General features: G+C 37.0%; 1 protein-coding gene across 4 annotated transcripts in view; it reads right to left on the reverse strand.

The window, feature by feature from the left end:
- The window catches only part of PLCE1 (phospholipase C epsilon 1), a 154,804-nt gene that overhangs the window by 4,662 nt on the left and 129,672 nt on the right, over positions 1–20,470 (reverse strand). For 2 of the 4 annotated variants that reach the window (XM_040563384.1, XM_040563382.1), the window contains 14 exons: positions 18,562–18,669; positions 18,020–18,136; positions 17,780–17,938; positions 16,644–16,767; positions 13,706–13,747; positions 12,810–12,934; positions 11,989–12,106; positions 7,566–7,697; positions 6,062–6,352; positions 5,073–5,236; positions 3,887–4,148; positions 2,849–2,961; positions 1,587–1,715; positions 629–838 (listed from right to left, as the gene is read on the reverse strand). In XM_040563384.1, the coding sequence (XP_040419318.1) occupies positions 629–838; positions 1,587–1,715; positions 2,849–2,961; positions 3,887–4,148; positions 5,073–5,236; positions 6,062–6,352; positions 7,566–7,697; positions 11,989–12,106; positions 12,810–12,934; positions 13,706–13,747; positions 16,644–16,767; positions 17,780–17,938; positions 18,020–18,136; positions 18,562–18,669 (2,094 nt within the window). The remainder of the gene's footprint in view (positions 1–628; positions 839–1,586; positions 1,716–2,848; positions 2,962–3,886; positions 4,149–5,072; positions 5,237–6,061; positions 6,353–7,565; positions 7,698–11,988; positions 12,107–12,809; positions 12,935–13,705; positions 13,748–16,643; positions 16,768–17,779; positions 17,939–18,019; positions 18,137–18,561; positions 18,670–20,470) is intronic. The other 2 variants (XM_040563385.1, XM_040563383.1) reach the window with 1 other exon arrangement.

Here is a 20,470-nt window from a genome sequence, read left to right on the forward strand (position 1 = left end):
CTCCTACTTTTTGTTTCTCACAAGCCTGGGCACTAGCATATATGCAAGCTGTAGGTGTTTTGCCAATAGTTTAAACTAAAGTAATCTCTCCCTCTTCCTACTTCAAATTTAAAGAAATCACCTATTTCATTATTTTAGACTGTCATTGAAAAAAATTAAAATCTACTGAGATTTTTAAAGTTCTTTAATAGTAAAATCCTTTCTAATTTTTTTCTGAATGAAAAAGTTGCTGACATCTAAACTGATTGATAAGTGTAGTCTGGAGTTCTGCTATCTATGATCCTATTATCATTCTTTATATTCATTTCCTATAATGTCAAAATCTTTATTTACATTAAATTAGAATTATCATCAGTCAAAACAGTAAGCTAGTGGTATTGCAGTTTTGAGTCAGTGATTAAACACCATATAGCTGACATTAGAGCTTAGTGCTGCACAGGTACACTTACTGACAGGTGCATGAAGTCCAGTTGTGCTCCCTCAGCGGTATGTCTGTTTGTAAGTGGTGTACACAGCATTGACGTTACTTGCCAAGTAGTGAAACAAACACCATGCGCTTTTGTTTCCTGGTTCTAACAGCTATTTTTAGCTACCTTTGTAAATAACAATTAATCTAAAACAGACTTACTTCCTCTCGGGTTTTAAAGATAATTCTTCCAACGTATCCTTCTTCTGGGAACCAGCTGTTCAAAAGCTGCACTAGCCCTTCTTCAGAACCAATTACTCTCTGGAACGGAGGTTTTCTGCATTCACTCTTTTCTTTAGATATAAAACTTTTCTCTTCCATCAGAAAATAGTCTGCAGCACATGATTCGGTGCCTTTTGTGGTAGCCAAGAGCTAAGACAGACCACAATAAACACACAGCAATTAGAATGCTAAATATAAACACTGTATAATCAGTACTTATAAATGAATATGAATAAAGAAGCTTTAAGAATCAGTAACTATTCTGATAGTGTAGGCAAGATTTCTGAAGTGCTATTTATTATTCAGATATTTTACTCGGGGGTAATGTACTGTTCTCTTTAGACTAGCCAGGCAGTTCAACTATACCAGACAAGGCAGTACTATTTAAGCTTACTTCTATTCTGTTTGGCTGGCCAGACAATTTATTCATAATCCCGGGACAGTACAGTCTTTTCCCACTGCTGGAATAACAATCCCTGTTGAGTTAACTGGTTTTCCTACTCATGAACTTAGCCCTCTAACTTTTACTCTGTATTCCTAAGATGCTCAAGTTCAAAGACATGCACAGAAAAGTTTGCCCTTGTTCTAAGGACAGCCCACTGACTCTGTCAGTCAGAAAGATTATTTTTCTCAGATGCCCAAACATTAAAATACTAATAGGGAATATGTTCTGAGTTTACAAACCGATTGTCTGAAGCCAAGATTTGGAAAAAAAAAAATCACAGATATTCTGAGTTCGCAATGCAATTAATCCCATAGTAATACATTTCTAAAACAACTTACTGTGCTGAATGAACTACAACAATTCTTCATGTGAGACATGCAGGGAGATGCATGTTGAGAACGAAGTTATCCTGGATTCTTGCAATCAGAGCGTGCAATACAGTGGGCAGCTTACCTGCTGAAGAAGCTGTGCAGCTGTGGTCCCCCCACTTATGTTAAAAACAGTGAAAGGCTCCGGGCCTGGAATTCCATGAATTGTCACTTTGTAAGGCACAGAGGCTTTCCTTTCACCTGAGCTAAACAACTGTTCAGACAATATTCAACAGGTTACTGATTGTTTTTACACAGGCATATGATTTTTAGGTTGCATTAAGAGAAACTGTACACAAATTGTAAGGAATTTAACAGAGCAAAGCTATCTAGCTAATACGTGGTTCTTACACTACAGATCAAGGAGTTTAAAGGAAAAAAAACGGCAACATAAAAACAAAACATGCCACCCTACCTTGAAGAGAAAGAAGAAAAAGGAAGTTCTACAGTGAGGGTACATAAACTGCCACTGAACAACCAGTACACCTCCATCACTCACTTGTTGAAACATTGTAGGTGAACTCAGACTATTTGAATTCAAAGTATGAATGACTGGATGAAAAGCTATAAAGCTTTTTTCCCCAAAACCATTTCTGTTCTTCCTTTCTTCCCTATTGATTCACTGAGCTAGGTGTTTGGCACATATTTGCAGGAAGATAACACCTGCTATAAAACCTAACACTCCAGCAATAAGCAAAATGACGACGTACGCGCTTAAAAACACTGCAACACAAGTGACCCGGATAACCTAATATTAAGGGCTTTCTTAATATATATATAAAATCACATTTGCATACATACACGTGCATTTATGTATACATGTGTGCATATTTGTACATATAAACATAAAGTTTTATGTTTAACGTTAACATTTGAACATATACACACGTATAAGTATGTATTTGTGCAAATACAGATTCCACCCTTTACTGTAACAGATTACAATTTTAGTCTCATTATGCCAAGGGAAACAGTAGTTGGTAGTTTGCATTTTTGTTTTTTTAATTTGTCCAGAATGCATTGCTTATGATCCATCCATAAAGGAATCATCTCTGAACCTTACTGCTCAACCACACTCATTCTCCAGCACAGGTGTTCTTCTTGTGCTATACCCAAATATACTGTAAGCCAGCCTTGGAAAATCTTCACCCTCCCACAGTTTCAGTGGGATAAATTTACTACCACTGAAGCCCAGAAGAATTAGGCATTCAGGAACTTCTGAAAAATGTGCAAGTTTAAGGGCTAAAATCTTTGAACAGTCTGGTTCTAAAAGTTTCCAGACCATAGCAGTCATTAAGTTAAAAATACATGGCATTTACAAAAAAAAAAAATAATAATAATAATTACCATAGATGCAGTGTTTCCAGAAGGACTTTCTTCCATCCTCCGACTGTTTATGAATAAGCTAGAAATTTCTAATGCCTCGTTGTGCAGGTTATGGAGCTGGACATGTCTATAGCCTAAAAAGAAAAAAAAAAAATTTTGTAAGTACTTTGCCACATACTAGGACACAAGGCTTGGAAATGGAAATCTCAGATTTGCTGTATTTAAAGATAGAATTTTCTATATCTATAGCATTAAAAACACTGGAAAAATACTGCATTACCGCTCTTGTCTGCAAAATAGCATAAACCAAATGCTTTGAATTGCTGAGTGGCTCATATAGCTGTCTATCCTTATCTTGCTGTAATATTCAGTATATTCATACATGAAATAGCTAAATATTAGAATATGAATGAAACAAGGACACAGTCTCCCTAGGAAATGTACATATATTGCCAGATCTTCTCATATGCTAGGACTGTTTTGTTGTATTGCAGTGGCATAAAGTAAACTTGAAACTATTTTTTACCATTCTGCTCAAGAGCTGCTGGCATTATGGAAACTCCCTCTCCCGGTGTTGTAGAACTACTGCTGCTTCTTAGTCTCTCTCTAATCTTTGTTCACCTTTCTTTCACCTCTCCTACTGCCACTGCTGCCAGAAGTACAATTTTCCTCTGCCCTGATGATGACTAGTTATAGGAATTTTTGGGGCAAAAGGAAGTAGTGGAGTGACACCACTCTGGTCTTCCCAAGGGAGCAGCAAGTCTTGAGCTGAACACAGCCTCAGCTCTCACAACCACAGCTTGAGATCAGCACACGCCCCCCAACAGCATGCGGTCCATCTCAAATCTGGGGCTTCTCACAAGTCACTGGGTATCCTCCAGCTCCTAGTGAGTATTAGACCAGCATCACACTGCGAAGGTGAAGTGTGTTGCCTGGTATTTGTTCCCTGAATCCTTCAGAAGAAGGCAACCAGCTGATTAAAAATATCCCTCCGGCAGGATTCAGTCCAGGAATCTGCTGGGCCATTTTGGTATAAGGTGTTACTGCAAACTGTGTTACCTCTTTTTAGAGCTTTCAGTGGAATGATTCTTTGAGCCGTTACAGCTGAGCTGTTGTTTTCGACAACTGCAAATCGAAGAAAGACCAAATCTTCAAAGTGAACCCGGAAAAGAAACTGTTCGTTCCACATTGGGTTCAGAGTGTTGCGATGAATGGGTTTGGTCCGGAAATGGCAGCTATCCAGAGGCATCCCGAGCACATCGATTTCGATGCACGGACTTCCTGTGCTATTGCTAGGGCACACGTTCTGTCCAGACACGATCTGAAGCCGAGGAGTACACAGAGACACGAATTAGTTGAGTCATTCTTTTCTGTCACAGTTCTGAGCTAAACTTTGCTTTTATCACATCCCTAAGTAGTTTGCTACCACACTGATTTAATTACAGTGCTCCCCTACTTTCATAATTTCCAGGGCAGTAATTTCAGAAGCAGCAGTGCTTAAACCCCACATGCCCTTGCTATGGTATCTTTCCTCTGAAAAAAATATACTATATATCGTGAGTGTAACCATTCAAGGCATTTGAAAGTTAATCCAGAAAGAATGTCCCAGTAACATAGTCAAAACGGATCAAATTTTCTTCTCAGTTACTCTGGGTAATGGCACTGACCTCTGGCTTGCTTTGATATACACAGCAGAAGAATCAGGTTTGCAATTACCGTGGCTGCGAGACTTGATTCTTATGAACCTCAGTTTTATGAAACATTTCCTGGAAGGGACTGGCTTCTTGGAATAGCACTTTTTGCCATAAATCCGTGAATGATATATGGGATTATATAACTTCTTTGAAAATATTTTTTTAATATTCAGTACAGCTTTTCACAGTGACTTTCTGTGCCGCTTCTCAAGTGTTCGCAAATGTGAAACATCCAGGCACAAGTGTACTTCTATACAGTTGTGTAGTCCCAGAGAAAATGTTGTCAGGACTGGATTTTGACAAACATTGTGAAGGAAACAGTGAAAGTAACTATGGATACAAAACAGCCAATAAAATAAAATAAAGGTGATCATTTGCTGCTTCCCCCTCCAATTTCTTTTACATATATTGGCCTTCAGAAGTAAACGCAGCAATTAAAGCTTCTGTCTTTTCACACAGAAGCATGACTGTAACGCTGGTTTAAGACTGAAATAGGCAGCGTTTAACTACAATCTATTCAGCTGTATGAAATTCCCTTTTAATGTACTTACTGTTAAAGAATATATAGCTGGCTCCTTATTATCAAGATCTCTTTCTAACGGACAAAATTGCTGGTACATTGAGCAATTTTTATCCCACAGAACAGGAGGTTTCAAAACATATCCACAGCCACCATTAGCCTCAAACATTGCTGCATTAAGTTGCAGAGGAAGATCTGTGAAAGTAAGGCAGCCAAAACTGACACATAGCAATGGTACAGTGGAAAATCAGTAACAGTGAAGACAACACGTTTTAAATATTTATATATATATATATTTTTCCAATTTTAGTACTATCAAATCCTGTTTGGTTTTCAGAGAAAGCTATAGTTTATGTACCCAATCTGTCCAATTGTAAGTTATACAAAACTCTAAGAATAGTTCATTCTCTTCTATCCCTTTCTGATGTCTTTATCCAACTGTAGGACCCGCCTAAACCCATTCTCTGAGAAGTATCTAGATATTTGCCATGAACTACATAATGAAAAAGCATCATCTGTTTAGCTTTGTAGGCAACCTAACAGATCCACCTTTGAAAAGGTGTGGGAATACAACATAGGATAGAAAAAAAATGTTCTGACCAACATTAAACCAGCATCCAGCACTTCTAATAAAAACAGTTACTGAACTGTTACCTTTTTATACTTGAAACTATCAGAATATATACATAATATATACTTTTTGTACTTGAGTTACCTTTTTATACTTGAAGTTATCATAAGGGGACAACAGCCACTTATATTGAGGGGAAAAAAAAGTGTTCAGCAATAGAATAAAAACTGAAGTTGTTGCTGGTCCCAACATTTCTGTGGTATCAGGAGATGTTTGCATTAGCATAAAGCTCCTGAATTGCTGCTCTTAAGAATTAGATTGCCGTTGTATGAAGCTGCTTGTATTGGGGAGCACAGACAGATACCTTGAAGGTCAAATGCAGTTTCACACTCCAAGGACCTAATTCACATTTAAAATATATAAAAAGTTGTGTGTTCCAGTACCCATACCGTCTGTTTGGTAGTTAAGAGCCACGAGCTGTACACCGTGGAGCCAGAAGATGAGTGGATGGGGATTGGAGGAGTCGATGCGTGTGGCAGCAGGGTATGTCCTGAGGAGCTGACAGGTGGTGTGCTGGATCAGCTTCTGGGAGTACCGCCGGCACAGCCGCTTGGCAGCGTTCTCGTTCAGGGAGGAGATATGATAGCATTTGGGCGTCCTTATGATAGCACTGAGAGAAGCTGGAGAATTGTAAGGAGAGCAAGGGTCTTCCCATGTCTGCCGCATCACATCAAAAGGACCTGGAAAATTAACAATGCCCTCAAGTCACAGCTGCAGATGCAGAGACTCCAAGAATTCAATGTTTTCTAGTGAGCTGTCTGCGTATACTTTGGAAATAGTAGAAAAAGATGATCCTGGAAAATGATACCATTGAGCATAAATGTCACATTCCTTCCTGTACAGTAAGAACAATCTACGAGAGGAAACAATGTTTAAATATTGGAACGATACTGTGATTTAATACTTAGAGCACTGAAGTCCAAACACGGGGTTGTAGGGTTGGCCTCTGTAGGATTTGCATCCCTAACTATCATGTACTTACCCAGCTGTAGGGTCTTCTGGGAGACACTATGCCATTCTTCTCATTTATACATTTTACATTAGGAAGGGAGGCAAGATTGAAAGCCATCTGGTAAGTCTCCTAACAGGCAGTTTATACAGTGCCCTAAGAGTTAGGTGACAAGTCTAGCAAAATACTTATAACCTTAAGAATTAGGCACTAGAGTTCTTTGTTTGTAGGTCACTGGTTTCTTGGAGGGAACCTAACCTGTCTGCTGCAGCCAGGCACTTGAGCTGAAAGAAATGCAATGTTCTTTGGACCAGAAAATGAGCACAAGAAAGGGTACAGCTCTGTAACTTTCCATCTACAGCATTCAACTGAAAGGCAGGCCATCTGGGCTCAATCCCTGCTCCAGGACCTTTTCTATACTTTCCTTTGTGTTTCTTTACATCTGTTCATATGCAGAAGTACAATTCCCAAGTTCACAAATTGGAGTTCACCTGTGGAGTCTAAATATTTCTAAGGGGGAACACAGGAGTTTGCACAATTACACGTTTGGACTTGGCTGAATTTTAGGTAACTAAGTCCTACATCAGACGCTAAAAATCCTTTTTGGGATCCAGCCCAATAGTCCTGCCTTCCATTTGTACTTCAAAAATATTAATTCGTATCTCTTAAAATACAAACTTGAAGATAGAGTACTTAAAATATATGTTGGTTTTGAATCGTTTATAAATTAGGGTCTTATTTTCCCGACCAATTAATCCTGTTCTAACATTCCACTACTATACACTCAACACTTGCTATAATAGTGTTACTGTAATAGCTGCTGTGCTAACAAAAAAACATTCCAGAGTTCAATATCTTGCACGTTGTGAAGTATATGATCTTCAACAACTTGGTCTGGTACAAAGTCATTCCACGTGACTGATGAAAGAAGATGCTAACTTTACCTTTTCCAGATGCTTTGGCAAGAGTAGCTGACTCCCCAGGGCTTAGTCTGCCAGGATTGTTGCCAAAAATGGACTTCCTGCTTTTTCTTTCTTTTCCTCTGCTAGAGCCAGATGGGTTTAGGGTTGACAAGCCTGTTCCCATAAATGTAAAATAAATGAGCCAAAAAACATGACCAAGAGGGCACGACATTTTCCATCCCGTTTTACATTATTTTTTGAGGCATGAATACTCCTCTTATATAGTAAACAGGGCAAGGAGTGTATTTTCCTCCATAATTTAATTTTAACATCCTTAATACATACATGCCTTTATATATTATATAAGCATATAATATATATATATTTGTATATATAATGTTTATATAACGTATATGAAGCAATACAGATAGATATACACCTGTGTCTCTGTGATATAACTTCTCCATTTTACTTTTTGGCTTCAGAAAGTTGTGAGTGCGTCAAATTGCCAAATGGTCCTAATTAATACTAAAAAAAAATCTGTAATAACAGTCCCAATATATTCATCCTAAGAGTAATTTCAAGAAATATCCTTTCTACAGAAGCAAAAAATCTGTACAGTACTGAATATCATGGTATTCATCTAGGATACAGTAGCTACACAATTAAATAAATGCAAAAATATGATTTAAAGACATAATGCAATGGAAAACCCCAAAGGCCTGATGGTTAAACAGTTTAACCTCGAGGTGTTTTGAGAGTCATCTTAATTATTTGTATTTCACTGGTGAGAAATATGGTAGGTATGTGAAATCCATTAAGCATGTAGTGGCCAATACATGCTAGAAGTGGAGCTGGAAAGCTCTACTATAGCTATTATTCAAGTATACACATTCCAACAAAATAATCATTAAAATCGTGATCTAAATCCCTGTGAAATAAACAGACTTCATTCACTTTAAGGTCAGTTTATTTCTGTTGACTTTGAGAGAGCTCATGGCAGACCAAAGTTAAAATCTAAGTCAAAACGTGTGATACTCATTCTAACACACACAGCAAAGAGGTGAGGGATGCTCTTAGAGACCCATGATGTACTTTTATATAAAATATAACAAAGTACACTGTTATATGTCTAACTGTGACTCAGAAAATGATCCTCATGTACTCCCATCAATTCACACCTGCCTAAAGACCGTCTGGCTTTATACCTATATTTCATCTACAAATATAAATCACAAAGAGGATACACTGATCTCTGTTCTATTGAAGTCAAGCCCACAGCTGTAAATTTTCAGGTCTCAATCTTTATGGCACGTCTACATGTACTTCATAAAACTATGCTGATAGCTTCAACGGAACTGCTTTGGATTAGTAAAATTTAGTATGTGCATAAATGTTTTCAGTGCTGGAGACTTACTATCACTTTGGGCCAAAGCATACACATAAACAATAGAAGATGGTAGAAGCTGAGATCAAGGAATACGAAGTGACTAGAAGAAAGAGGAGTTATGCACTATGTCCTTCCAGAATAATTTAATCCCAGTTTTCAATGGATCAAACGGATTTGGCACACAAGATCCAGGTTTCAAAATCCTGTTGTGGAGACTGTCACTGAGGAAACAGACTAACCTCATAAATCACCAGAGACTGCAATGCAAAACATCAAGGTTAAATGAACTGTATGTGATGGCCACAGGGTAAGCTGCAGCTTGGAGTTTTCTTTCAGTCTTTCCCATGGGCATGCTTTGCAAGTGACAGGCCTCCTCCCAGAAGTAAGCTCCATTTTTCACTCCAATTTAAAGTGGGCTCCCAAGTATAGCATCACCTATTCATAGAATCATAAATTCAGAGCATAATGGAGGTTGGAGAGGACCTGGAAATCATCTGGTTCAATCCCCTGGTCAAAGCAGGACTGACTTAGATTCCATCACACCACCACGATAACAGAGCAAATGTTTCGTATCTCCCTACAACCCCTATGCTATATCCTTCAGGTTACAGAATTTAGTGCCAGCCTCTCTTGTTAGACATAAGCATATTACTCTACTGCTTTTGGAGTTTTAATCCAGAGGATGGCAAACTCCCTTGCCCTTCTTATTCTAACCATGCCAAAGTAACAGGTCAAACTATAATTGTCCCTATCTCGCCACGTGTTTCTGATGAGCAGCCAGTTAGTCTGCAGGTTTGCAGACCCTGAAAATAATTTACAGTACTTTACAGTACAGTGCCATTTTTTATGTTCACCTTAATTTCTTCAAAATTGATACCATACTGGCAGATAGTCTGATACAGTGGAGACGGTATCTGAATTTTATGATGGTTACCTTACGTGACTCTCTGCTCATTGCACTTGGTTGTGTGGATCCTGTTTTCACGTACTTTCTCTACACATTGTATAGGAATCCTCAGCACCAAGCCAACAAGCCATGTGCAAATGAGTTATAGCAATACTGTGCTCAGGTATACTTCACTGCCCTCATTTTGGGTGACCCCAAAAGACATTAAGAACATTATCTAATTCTCTTAGATAATGGCACATTGATACATGACAGACTGAAATTGAAGTTAAATAAGGACCATAAAGGTCAAATACCACTGAAACACCAAGAGCAGTGGTGGGTTCCTCCTTACCAGAGATTGTATAAACAAGAAATGTTTTTTCTCCACACGATGAATTCTGTTTCAACGAGGGAGCACTTTGGGAAGTCCATGTTACTCAGTAGACTAGGCTTAGTGAACATAATGGTCCTTGTCTCATTTTATAGTCACAAATAATAACGCTCAGAGACATGGACAGTTGTAAACACAGAATAGAAGTATATGGTGACAGGACAAATAAAGTATTCACACTGTTGGTCAGCCACTGAGACAATGATCCTGCCCTCACTATCTCCAAAAGTCCTGCATTTTCTGAGCTGAGGAAGGAAATTCACTATGTCTGTGACCTCCAGCTGAGCAGAAGAATCAAATCAGTAGCATGGCGGTCTTTGATGTCTACATGTGTTGCAGAGAAGGTAGTATTTGTCTCAAAGGGGGAAACATACACGAGTTTGTTGGAAAACTAATTCCTGTAGCTTCATGTGTTCATCTGTGAACAGAACTCATTTTTTTTCTCAAGTGGTCTATTCATGTGCCCTTTAAAGCAAGAAAAAATGTGATATAGAGAGCAAATATTTCTGTTTCTAACTGAACTTACGTTAAAAACCTGATATATTTTAAAGTTATCACAGATCACCATAACTTCTTTGTGTGTCAAAATACTCGGAACAATGTAAATTATTTCTGTTTAATCTTGAATATCATTCTTTAAAAGAAAATATTTTATTTGAAAGATATCTCATTGTAGACTTCATTAAAGAGTATCAAATTTGAATTTTTAGAAGTCATTATTGTTACAAGTAACACCTACAATTCTTAAAGTTATAAAAGATAATAAAAGAATGTCTCTCCATTTTTCAGCATGTTTATCTTGCCTATTTGACACTATTTTATGTTTGGCTAGCTTCTCTAACCTGATTATAGTTCTATTTGTATAACATCATGATTTGGCAGAATTGCTAACTTTTCCACAGAGAATCATTCCATTAAAATGTAGATTTTTCATTCAAAACATTAAACACTTCAATAAACAATAAAATCTCAATTTAAAAGTATTTATGTACAAAGCATGAGCCAAAACACACACAACGTCATGTTTCAGTACTGTACAAGTAACTATCAGTGATCTCTTCAGTTACTCCCTCTCCTTCTGCTTTGCAAACATTATTTTTCCTACCCTATAAAATAAGACACTCTTATTTCCTTAACCCTTTCCACGTAGTGTGTGTGTGTTTGGGGATGTGTGTGTGAGTGCACAGTCAGCTGTTCTCACCCACCCCATGAAAAGGCTGCTTTGTCTTCCTTCTTCCTGGAGCTATCCCCACTGGCTTCTTCAGCCCAGTGGTCAGAAAATCTAAGGAACTTCAGAAGGTTTGAGCTTTCTGCAATACCCCAACAAATGGCTCCCTTCCTATCCACTTAGGAAAGGACAGAAAATGCAGATTGTAGGTAAAAGTGAAAAATGCTAAACTGAGATCACTTAAAGAACGTGACAAGCTCTTCATGCAAGGTTTTAAGAGTATTTTCCTTCCTAATTTAGTACCTCTTTACATGGAAATTCAGAGCTCTTAGGATAAGGCTTTCTTTCATCTGTCATGCCGTAATGAAGCAGTTGTCTAAATTGCGAAGACTGGGAAATTTCCATTTTGTAAACATTTTAATATGGCAAGCAATATATCTTCTCGTGATGGACTGAAGTATGTAATTTCTCAGCTAGAAGCTATTATTTTGTAGATTACCAAATCATCAAGAAAAAAATATCCTCAACTACTTAAATTTAAAAAAGCTTGTGCTAAGCAATTCAAAACATAAACATAGTATCTCAAAGAATTAGAAAGTTTAATACAGTAAAACAGAGAGGTACTACCTGGGAACTTTACAGCTTGACAGTAAATGACGAGATCTGATAGCTCTGGGGCTATCTGTCTGCTTTCCTTCTTATTTTGTGGAAGGTAGAATTCTTCACCCAGTTCCATATCGTAAACCTAAGTGACAATTCCAATAACATACAACAATAAAATTACTGCATATGGAAGTACTCTGGCATATCTTACTTATGTCCTTAAAATCTTTTATCTCATTCTTTCTACATAGTTTGCTGTCTTCACCTAACAGATCTCTGGTTTATGCATCAATTCCTGTCACTGACACTGGGACAGTGTGCAAAAGCCTCAATCAGAGTCATTTCTGCACGTTTAGAAAAAAAATATCTGTTTTCAGGAGAAACTACAACTACAGCAATGCAGTGGTTTGGCTAATAAATAGTAATGTGGCTATTTGATATCATAGTAGAACATTTTATATTATTTAGAAACACAAAGACACTGAATATTCAGATGAAATTTTCAGTTCTGTCAATGTCAGTAGAAAACAGATATCTCAATAACCTTCAGAATTTAGCTTCAATTGAGTCCTTTATTGACAGTTATTGACAGCACCAACAGCTAAATTTTCAGCCAAATGACCTATACATCCAATAACCTCTAAACACTTTACTTGAATGGTATGTTGCATGTTTATTCTATTTACTTTATTTTCTCTGCTGTGTTTCCATGCCTTCTACTATTTGTCTTCATTAAAGTGCATTTACCATCTGATATCTCAATTATCTAAGCTGTACAAATCCCGTTAAAGTTGATTATATATCAAAGTGGGGCTGAGAAGGAAGGGGGAAAAAAGCAGAACTACCTTTCCTTTATTACTGTAAGTAGCACAATCAGCCTTCTTTATTCTTTTGGCAGTCTCTTCATTATATTCAAACTGCAGCTTGTCACTTGATAATTTATTCTCAGGTCGGTCTTCAAGAATGTTATCTAAAAATTAATGGAATTTTAATAAACATAAAGCCAAACAATTTTACCTGGAAATTTAAGTTGATTTAACAGTATCTGTGGATAATGCCATGAATTTTATCTGAATAATCAGATGCTAGAATAATGCATTTACTGGTCAAAGCATTCTCTTTTAGTAGTAATTTTCTACTTAAAAATTTTAATGCTCAGCTTTGGTTAATATGTTGCGCTTTTTAAAAGCCCATCCTTTTGTGCTCAGAAGATGCTTAAAAAAAATAATTTAATGAATTAAAATTTCTTCTTCAAGCTTGCTATCTGAAAACAACTGATACCCCATAACAACAAAGAATTGCTGGTCCAAACAAGTAACCACATCAAATATGTATAATGTGTCTTTGAACAGCATGTTTTGGCTTTCTCCTCCTTACATTCACCATGCACAAATATTTTTTTACATCTATAGCAATTCATCTTCATAGCTGCATATTTATCAGAGAATAATACACCGAGTAATTAGTCTTTCTGGATCAATATACTGTAACTGTCACAAAAGGAATGGTTTGATTTTATTCCTGATATTCCTGATGCTTTGACCATATTCTTTCTTTGCATAACCAGTGTCACACATGCAGCCTTCTAACAGTTCCTGACCAGTTAACAATGCGATATAAAAGTATCTGATTACATTTTTAATATGAAGTAGAAACCATATTTTCACATGGTCATTTTTAACAGGCTGGAGATGCAGTGCTGATTTCATGCAGTTAAAATGCTCAACCAAATGGCCTTTACCTTCCTGGCTGTTAGGAGCAGGAGAAGCATTAAGGACATCAGCTACAGGGAAACGAAGTCAGAGAGGGAATAAGAGTAAAGGAAATTAAGATTTACAGCCAGAGAAATGAAAATTAAGTGTCAGTTGTAAAACTATTAGCTTTACACAAACCTAAAGGATCAGTGAGAAATATAAAACTGAAAATCTTTTAGAAGGTTTACAGACTATTTAGATTAGTTTTGTCAAAATATCAACATAAATAAAGATCCCAAAGAATAATAATTCTAATAAGGCAGTAGATCATGCCTCAGATTCCTTCATATTTTGCACACTGTGAATGTTCCTTGCTAGGTTCAGATTTTTCAAATCTTCTCTTAACTAGAACATTGCTCAAACATTACTTACTGCGGTTGGCTTGCAATATTTTCCTTGCAAACGTGTTAACAAACACCCAAGTTTTTCACAGCAATTTTCAGCTATGCTCTCTCTACCCTGCCCCACACAAGAAGAATACTCAGATAGGCAGCTAGGCCTACTTTCTAGCAAAACATAACTGCAGGTAGCACCAGAATTAAACTGTAATTTTTCTATTAGCATGAATAATTAGCATGAATCCTGCAGGCAGCAACAGTCAGATCTTGCGTTCATTAATTTTTGATAATTTTTTAAAATCATTAACACAGAAGCAAGTAAAGAGACTGACTGTGCTGCAAGATATGCTCAAGCATCACAACTTTGAACATGACATCTAGAACTTAAATAGGTATGTATAAGACTTAATGGTTCAATAAGTAAAATATTGTACTGTTTAGCTAGGAGAACATACCCAACTGCATCAGACCAATAGCTTGATATTCTGTTTCAGACAGTGGAAACAGGAGATGCTGTTTAAAGAGAGCACTATGTATAGTCTATTTCCCTTGGACCACCCCAACATCCACAATTGCTGAATATTAGGGATGTTGGACTGTACATTTCTACTTATAACTTTTACTTATAATTCTGTCCATAAATTTGTCCAATCCATATTTGGCCCTGCTGATACTGTTTGTCTCACTACAATTTCATGTGGCAGAAAATTCCAGATGTTTACTACCGGCTGCACTTTAAAAAAAAAATACTTTATTTTACCCCTTTTAGACCGATCTACTTGTTTTACTGAGAGCCTCCTAGACCTCATGAGTAACAGTGTTGTACTCCCTTTTATCCACTACTCCGTCATTCATATTCTCCAAATCAACCCTCAGTTCTCTTCTCTATCACATGAAGAATTCCAGCCTTTTCAGACTCCTGCAAGGCCACTGCCCCATTCTCTTTGCTTTCTTGGTTGCCATTCCTCTGACTTACTCCAAGATAACCTTCTCAAGATCTGTAGGCAAGAACTGGACACAGAACTCAAGTTGTGGCAAACCAAGGTTTTATACAGAAGCAAAAAGGTGTTTTGTTTTCAGTACGCTTCCTGATGATCACCAATATTTTATTGGCTATTATGGCTGCCACCATACACCAAGCTGAGGACTTCAGGGAACTTTCAATCACTCCAAGATCTCCCAAGTAGTTATGGCCAGTGTAGAATTTCAAATCACATAGCAAGCTTTTGTTTTTCTTTCCCACTTATATTTATATATTACCTTATGTATTACCTTATATTTGTCTACACTGAAGCATATCTATAAATTTTTGTCCATTTGGTCAGTTTTGTGACTCATATCTGGAATTATTTAACAATGTTGCAGCATTTAACTTCCCAAAGAGCATGATATTACTTGCAGCATCACTATTGTATCATTGAGGCCCCACTTGAGTATTGCATACAGGTTTGGGGACTCCAGCACAAGAAGGACCTGTTAGAGCAGGCCCAGAGGAGGGCCAGGAGGATGATCAGAGGACTGGAGCACCTCCCCTATGAAGACAGGTTGAGAGAGCTGGGGATGTTTAACCTGAAGAAGAGAAGGCTCCGGGGAGACCTCATTGCAGCCTTTCAGTACTTAAAGGGGGCTTAGAAAAAGATGGAGAGTGACTTTTTACACAGGCAGATAGTGACAGGACAAGGGGGAATAGTTTTAAACTAAAAGAGGGGATATTTATGTTAGATGTTAGGAGGAAATTCTTTACTCAGAGGGTGGTGATGCACTGGGCACAGGTTGCCCAGAGTAGCTGTGGATGCCCCATCCCTGGAAGTGTTTAAGGCTAGGCTGGATGGGGCTTTGAGCAACCTGGTCTCAAAAGCCACAGAGGTGTCCCTCTGTGTCCATGGCAGGGGGGTTGTAATTGAATGATCTTCAAGGTCCCTTCCAACCTAAACCATTCTGTGATTCTATGATTGTTCAAATGCACTGATCTACATTAATATATTACCTGAAAATTACCAACAAAAAACAAATACTCATAAACTGTTATTCCCTGTTCACTTGAACAAGCCCAGACACAGTAGCTTCTCTACCTTTATGCATGAAGCAAACAGCTGACACTGAAAATGGAACTAAAATAGGTATTTCAGGGGTCTCTGGGATTAGAAAGCAACCACAGAGGGTTTTGAAGAATCTGCGTCTTAGATTAATGGCAGTCAGGCAGATGCAAGGACTAAGCCTGTAGCGAACCTTGAACTTTCAAGTGTCTCGACTCCTTCGAAAAGACAATACAGGTGAATGTAGATAAAGTACACTATGAAGATAATATTTTTTTCATAATGAACATAAAAATAATCCATAAAGACTAAAATTCAGCATACATTGCACAGTTAAAACATCTGATGGTTGGAATTAAACTCACACTCACGTTCTCTATATGTTCAAATTATTTTCACTACTGCATCAAAGTGCCACTGAGGACATTTAGTACATATCACAAGGTAAGATCAACTTACCTATATTGTTCCTGAACTAGAATGATATGTGCATGTCTTATTGCTATAGTTCTCTAACAAAAATACTGTAGTAAACAAATATATATTGTTACCATCAGAAAGAGATTCATAGTCATAGTCATATTCATCCTCTTCATCTTCTTCCTCTTCATTCGTAGTTGTAGGGTTGCTAGCACCATTGCTAGCCTGTGCTTGCATATGCGCCAGCTGGTGAGCCTAACACATCAGAAACACTTATTAAATTACTGGAAAGTATTTTTAAAAAGCAAAAGTCTTTTCTTCAGTATTTGAATCTTATTTTGTTTATATGAAAGTACTGAATACATATAGTGAGGAATAAGTAAGATTGTCAAGATCAAACCAACATACCATTCTAAGGGCTTCAATACAAAGAAAACATGTATTGGTAGAAAAACACAAATATATGAATCCAGATTAATTATGGGGAAATGTCCATTTTGCATGTTATTCAGAACAAGACTGCCTTTTCCCAGTCTGAGGTATGCTGTTTTAGAATCAGTTTAAAACTTTTTTAAAGAATGAAGAACATCCATATACTGGTACGATCAGTGTGATTTACTTATTCTGATACAAGCATGCCAGTCTAAAGATTTTCTGTGAGTAAAAGCCCTAAAATTCAAGAAAAAATCCCTTTTTTTACCTCCTAAGATTTGTTATTTTAAACTGTATTTACATTTGGGGTAAAAGCAATTAGTTTGCAATGAATCAATCCAATTGCAATCTATCTGAAAAACAGCATCCCCCACCAAAAGGGAAGAAAAAAAGGAAATAATTGCCTGGCTTGAATATGAAAAAAGAAATAAAGCCAAGTTCTATCAAAAATTACAACATACTATTTATATACATACATATATATACATGTATATGAGTATACTTGAGTATTCTATACATATACACACATGATGCATCTCACTATTTCTCATGAGCATGCATGAACAGCATGTTATATATAGCCTCAGAGTGAAACTTCATTTATTTTCATCACATAGAACATTTGGTGCTAATCATAGTATCATGAGGTATTATAAAAATAAAATACACTAAAATTTTGTGATGCTGTCTACTTATTTGCAAGTGTTGTAATCCTCTCTGAGTCTTCCAAGCATGATAATGCATTAGGTAATTGCACAGTACAAACTTAAAATACAAATGAATTACTTCTAGCTATAGTTAGGTCTCACTGCTTCCTACTAAGAAAGAACTATACCTTTTGTTTCAATATATCCACTGGTGTTTGATGGGCTTTGAGCTTCTTGTTTTTAAGCAGGATTTTTCTTTTCAGTTGGCCAGGTGAAGGAAGCATGGGGTCATCAGAAAAGTCACTCTCAAATAAAAACTTTGTTACCAGCTTATCTCCAAATACATTCTGAAATATCAAGAATGTAATATATTATGAAAGAATCCTAAGGCTTGTGCTTAGAATAATTTACCACAATTTATGGTCTACCTTGAAAATTTCAGCCATCTTGCGCTGCTGAGGTAATGAACAGTGGTTTTCTATGGATATGATAATTGGCATGTCAGAGGTGATAAATGCGTTGCGATCAATAGCTTCAACTACTTCCTACGAGAATGAAATGTCATTGAAAGAACGTGATTAGTTTCCAGCATTCAGTCAACTTACTTCAGTTAAAAGGGGAGAAAAGGGGGCATTTGTTTTCCCCTCTAAGAAGAATCCACTGTATGCTTCCATAATAAGACCCTCCAGATCAGTCTAGCATCTTGTTACAACAGAACTGATAACAGCTACTTATAGTTATGTTGACACAAAAAACACACAGAAAATTACATACATTTGCTACAAAAACTAATTTGAAAACCATGTTTACAATTAAGGAGTTTGTGTCTGATGTAGTACATAGTTTATATCCTATTAGGATTTAGCCTATTAGGATTTGTATTTCCTGTAGACATTTTTTTTTTACCTCATTAGAGAAAAAAGTACAGATTTTTGTTTTGTTTTATTTTTATATGCAATTACTAGCATACCTTAAAAGAGATCTTAGTAGTAAGAGTGTGCCCATGATAAATGATAGGCATCCCATCGTCACCATCCCAGCAGTCTAATTCTACACTTCTACAGCCTTGTAAGAGAACCTACAATGCAATTGAACAGTGTGAGCATGTAGAAACCATAGACTCATATCATCAAAGCAGAAGACGAGCATTGCAGAGCTAATGAAAGCCCAGTGATCCAGAAAAAATGCTGGAAAGAGCAATCTCTGAAGAGTAAACACAGAAGCTACAGTCCCTGGCTAACTGCATTTCCTAGTGGGAAAATGCAGAAAGCATTTAAGTTCTTAGGAGAAATACCATAAAGCTTGAAAATTCACGGTATTTTATGGAACATATGGTATCTGCAGAAAGGGGTTTTTAATATTAGGAGGGATTCTTAATGTCCAGAGGGAGACAAACCTTTCCATATTTCTACCTGCAAAAGCAGTTGGAAAGTAACATGGCAATTTATTCTAGGTTGTTAATATGACAGCTTAAGGGCACAGCATCTGCACCTTCTTTGCTGTTTTTGCTTTGGGATGGTTTGTTGTTGTTGTTTGGGTTTTTGTTTGTTAGTTTGTTATTGTTGTTAGTTTTTTAAGTAGAAGGTCTGAAAATAATTTCTAGTGAACACCTTCCATGAGGATAGTCAGAATGCAAATGTGCCAGGCCATCTTGTTTAGTGATATTAGACAAATTTACTTACTTTTTAGAAAACCATTGAAGAAAGCAAAAAAAGGAAGGAGGGAAAGATAAGCTAACCTATCTATTGTCAGCCCTGTGCTTTTTATTGCTATTTTTTTTTACAGAATGCTCATCGCTAAAAAAAAAAAGTTATCTATATTACAATTAAATATTTTACTGAAAACTAACATCTCTACAAGCAAAATCATTTTCAGCAAATACATTCATGAACAACAACAAAAAATACTTCTCCTATGCAAAATGCAGATTACTGTGCTTCAAGCAGTTGGGTCTATGGCTGGCACACCATCACTTCTGCAAGAGCCAGATACACTGAGCCAGAACAGAATGCCCCCTCTCCTCTGGGGACAACTGCCTGGGGGACAGGAAGAGGCTTTTCTGCATCATGCATATATTAGAGCCAGCTGAGCTCTATCTCACTTCCAATCTATTCCCAATAAAATACTCACATCACTCTGTGCAGTGCTGTTATGGGAACCTCCTTTGCAACTACATTATTCAACACAATCGTGTTATTCAGGCTTTCCTAACACAGCTTCACCCTTCTATCTTAAAACTCCAAGCAAAGCGGCACATGGGATGCCAGATGAGCCCTTCTCAATGGTGAGTCACTAACATTTAGAGTAAGGAAAACACTGCTCACAGGGAAGTTGATGCTTTCTCTAGCATTTGGTAAATATACAAACACACAAATACATATACATGCACACAAACACACACAGAACCAAATGCCCTAGGGAGAAATCATTCTTTTCCTGTTCACAACCAAAGAGGCATAAAGTCTAAAAAACTCTAGAATATTCCTAGAAGTAATGCTTTTAGAAGTTGTAGTTCCATTTGATATTTGTCTTTGCAATGCAATGTACAATATTTGAATAGTGTTTTTGACATCTGAATGAACTAAAATATTAGATCAGTCTTTCCTGTGGGAAAGTCTAATTTTAGTAGGTTGGGTCAGACCGACTGGTGTCTACATGCTATGAATTTCAAACTAAGCCCTTTTTTTTTTTTTTTTTTTTTTTGCCTTAGAAAAGACATTTGAGCACAACTGTGCTTACGGGCAGCTTTCCCACACGTCATGTTTTCCAATGTTTTACAAGCGGGGTCTTAGAACATTCAGATTTACAAAGCAAAAAGGTCACGTTTCTGCGATTTGCCAGTCAAACAAACAATTCCATGTTGAAAATTATGCAGTGAT

Source organism: Cygnus olor, chromosome 7 (assembly GCF_009769625.2).
Source record: "Cygnus olor isolate bCygOlo1 chromosome 7, bCygOlo1.pri.v2, whole genome shotgun sequence".
In the NCBI taxonomy this organism is placed as follows: Eukaryota; Metazoa; Chordata; class Aves; order Anseriformes; family Anatidae; genus Cygnus; species Cygnus olor.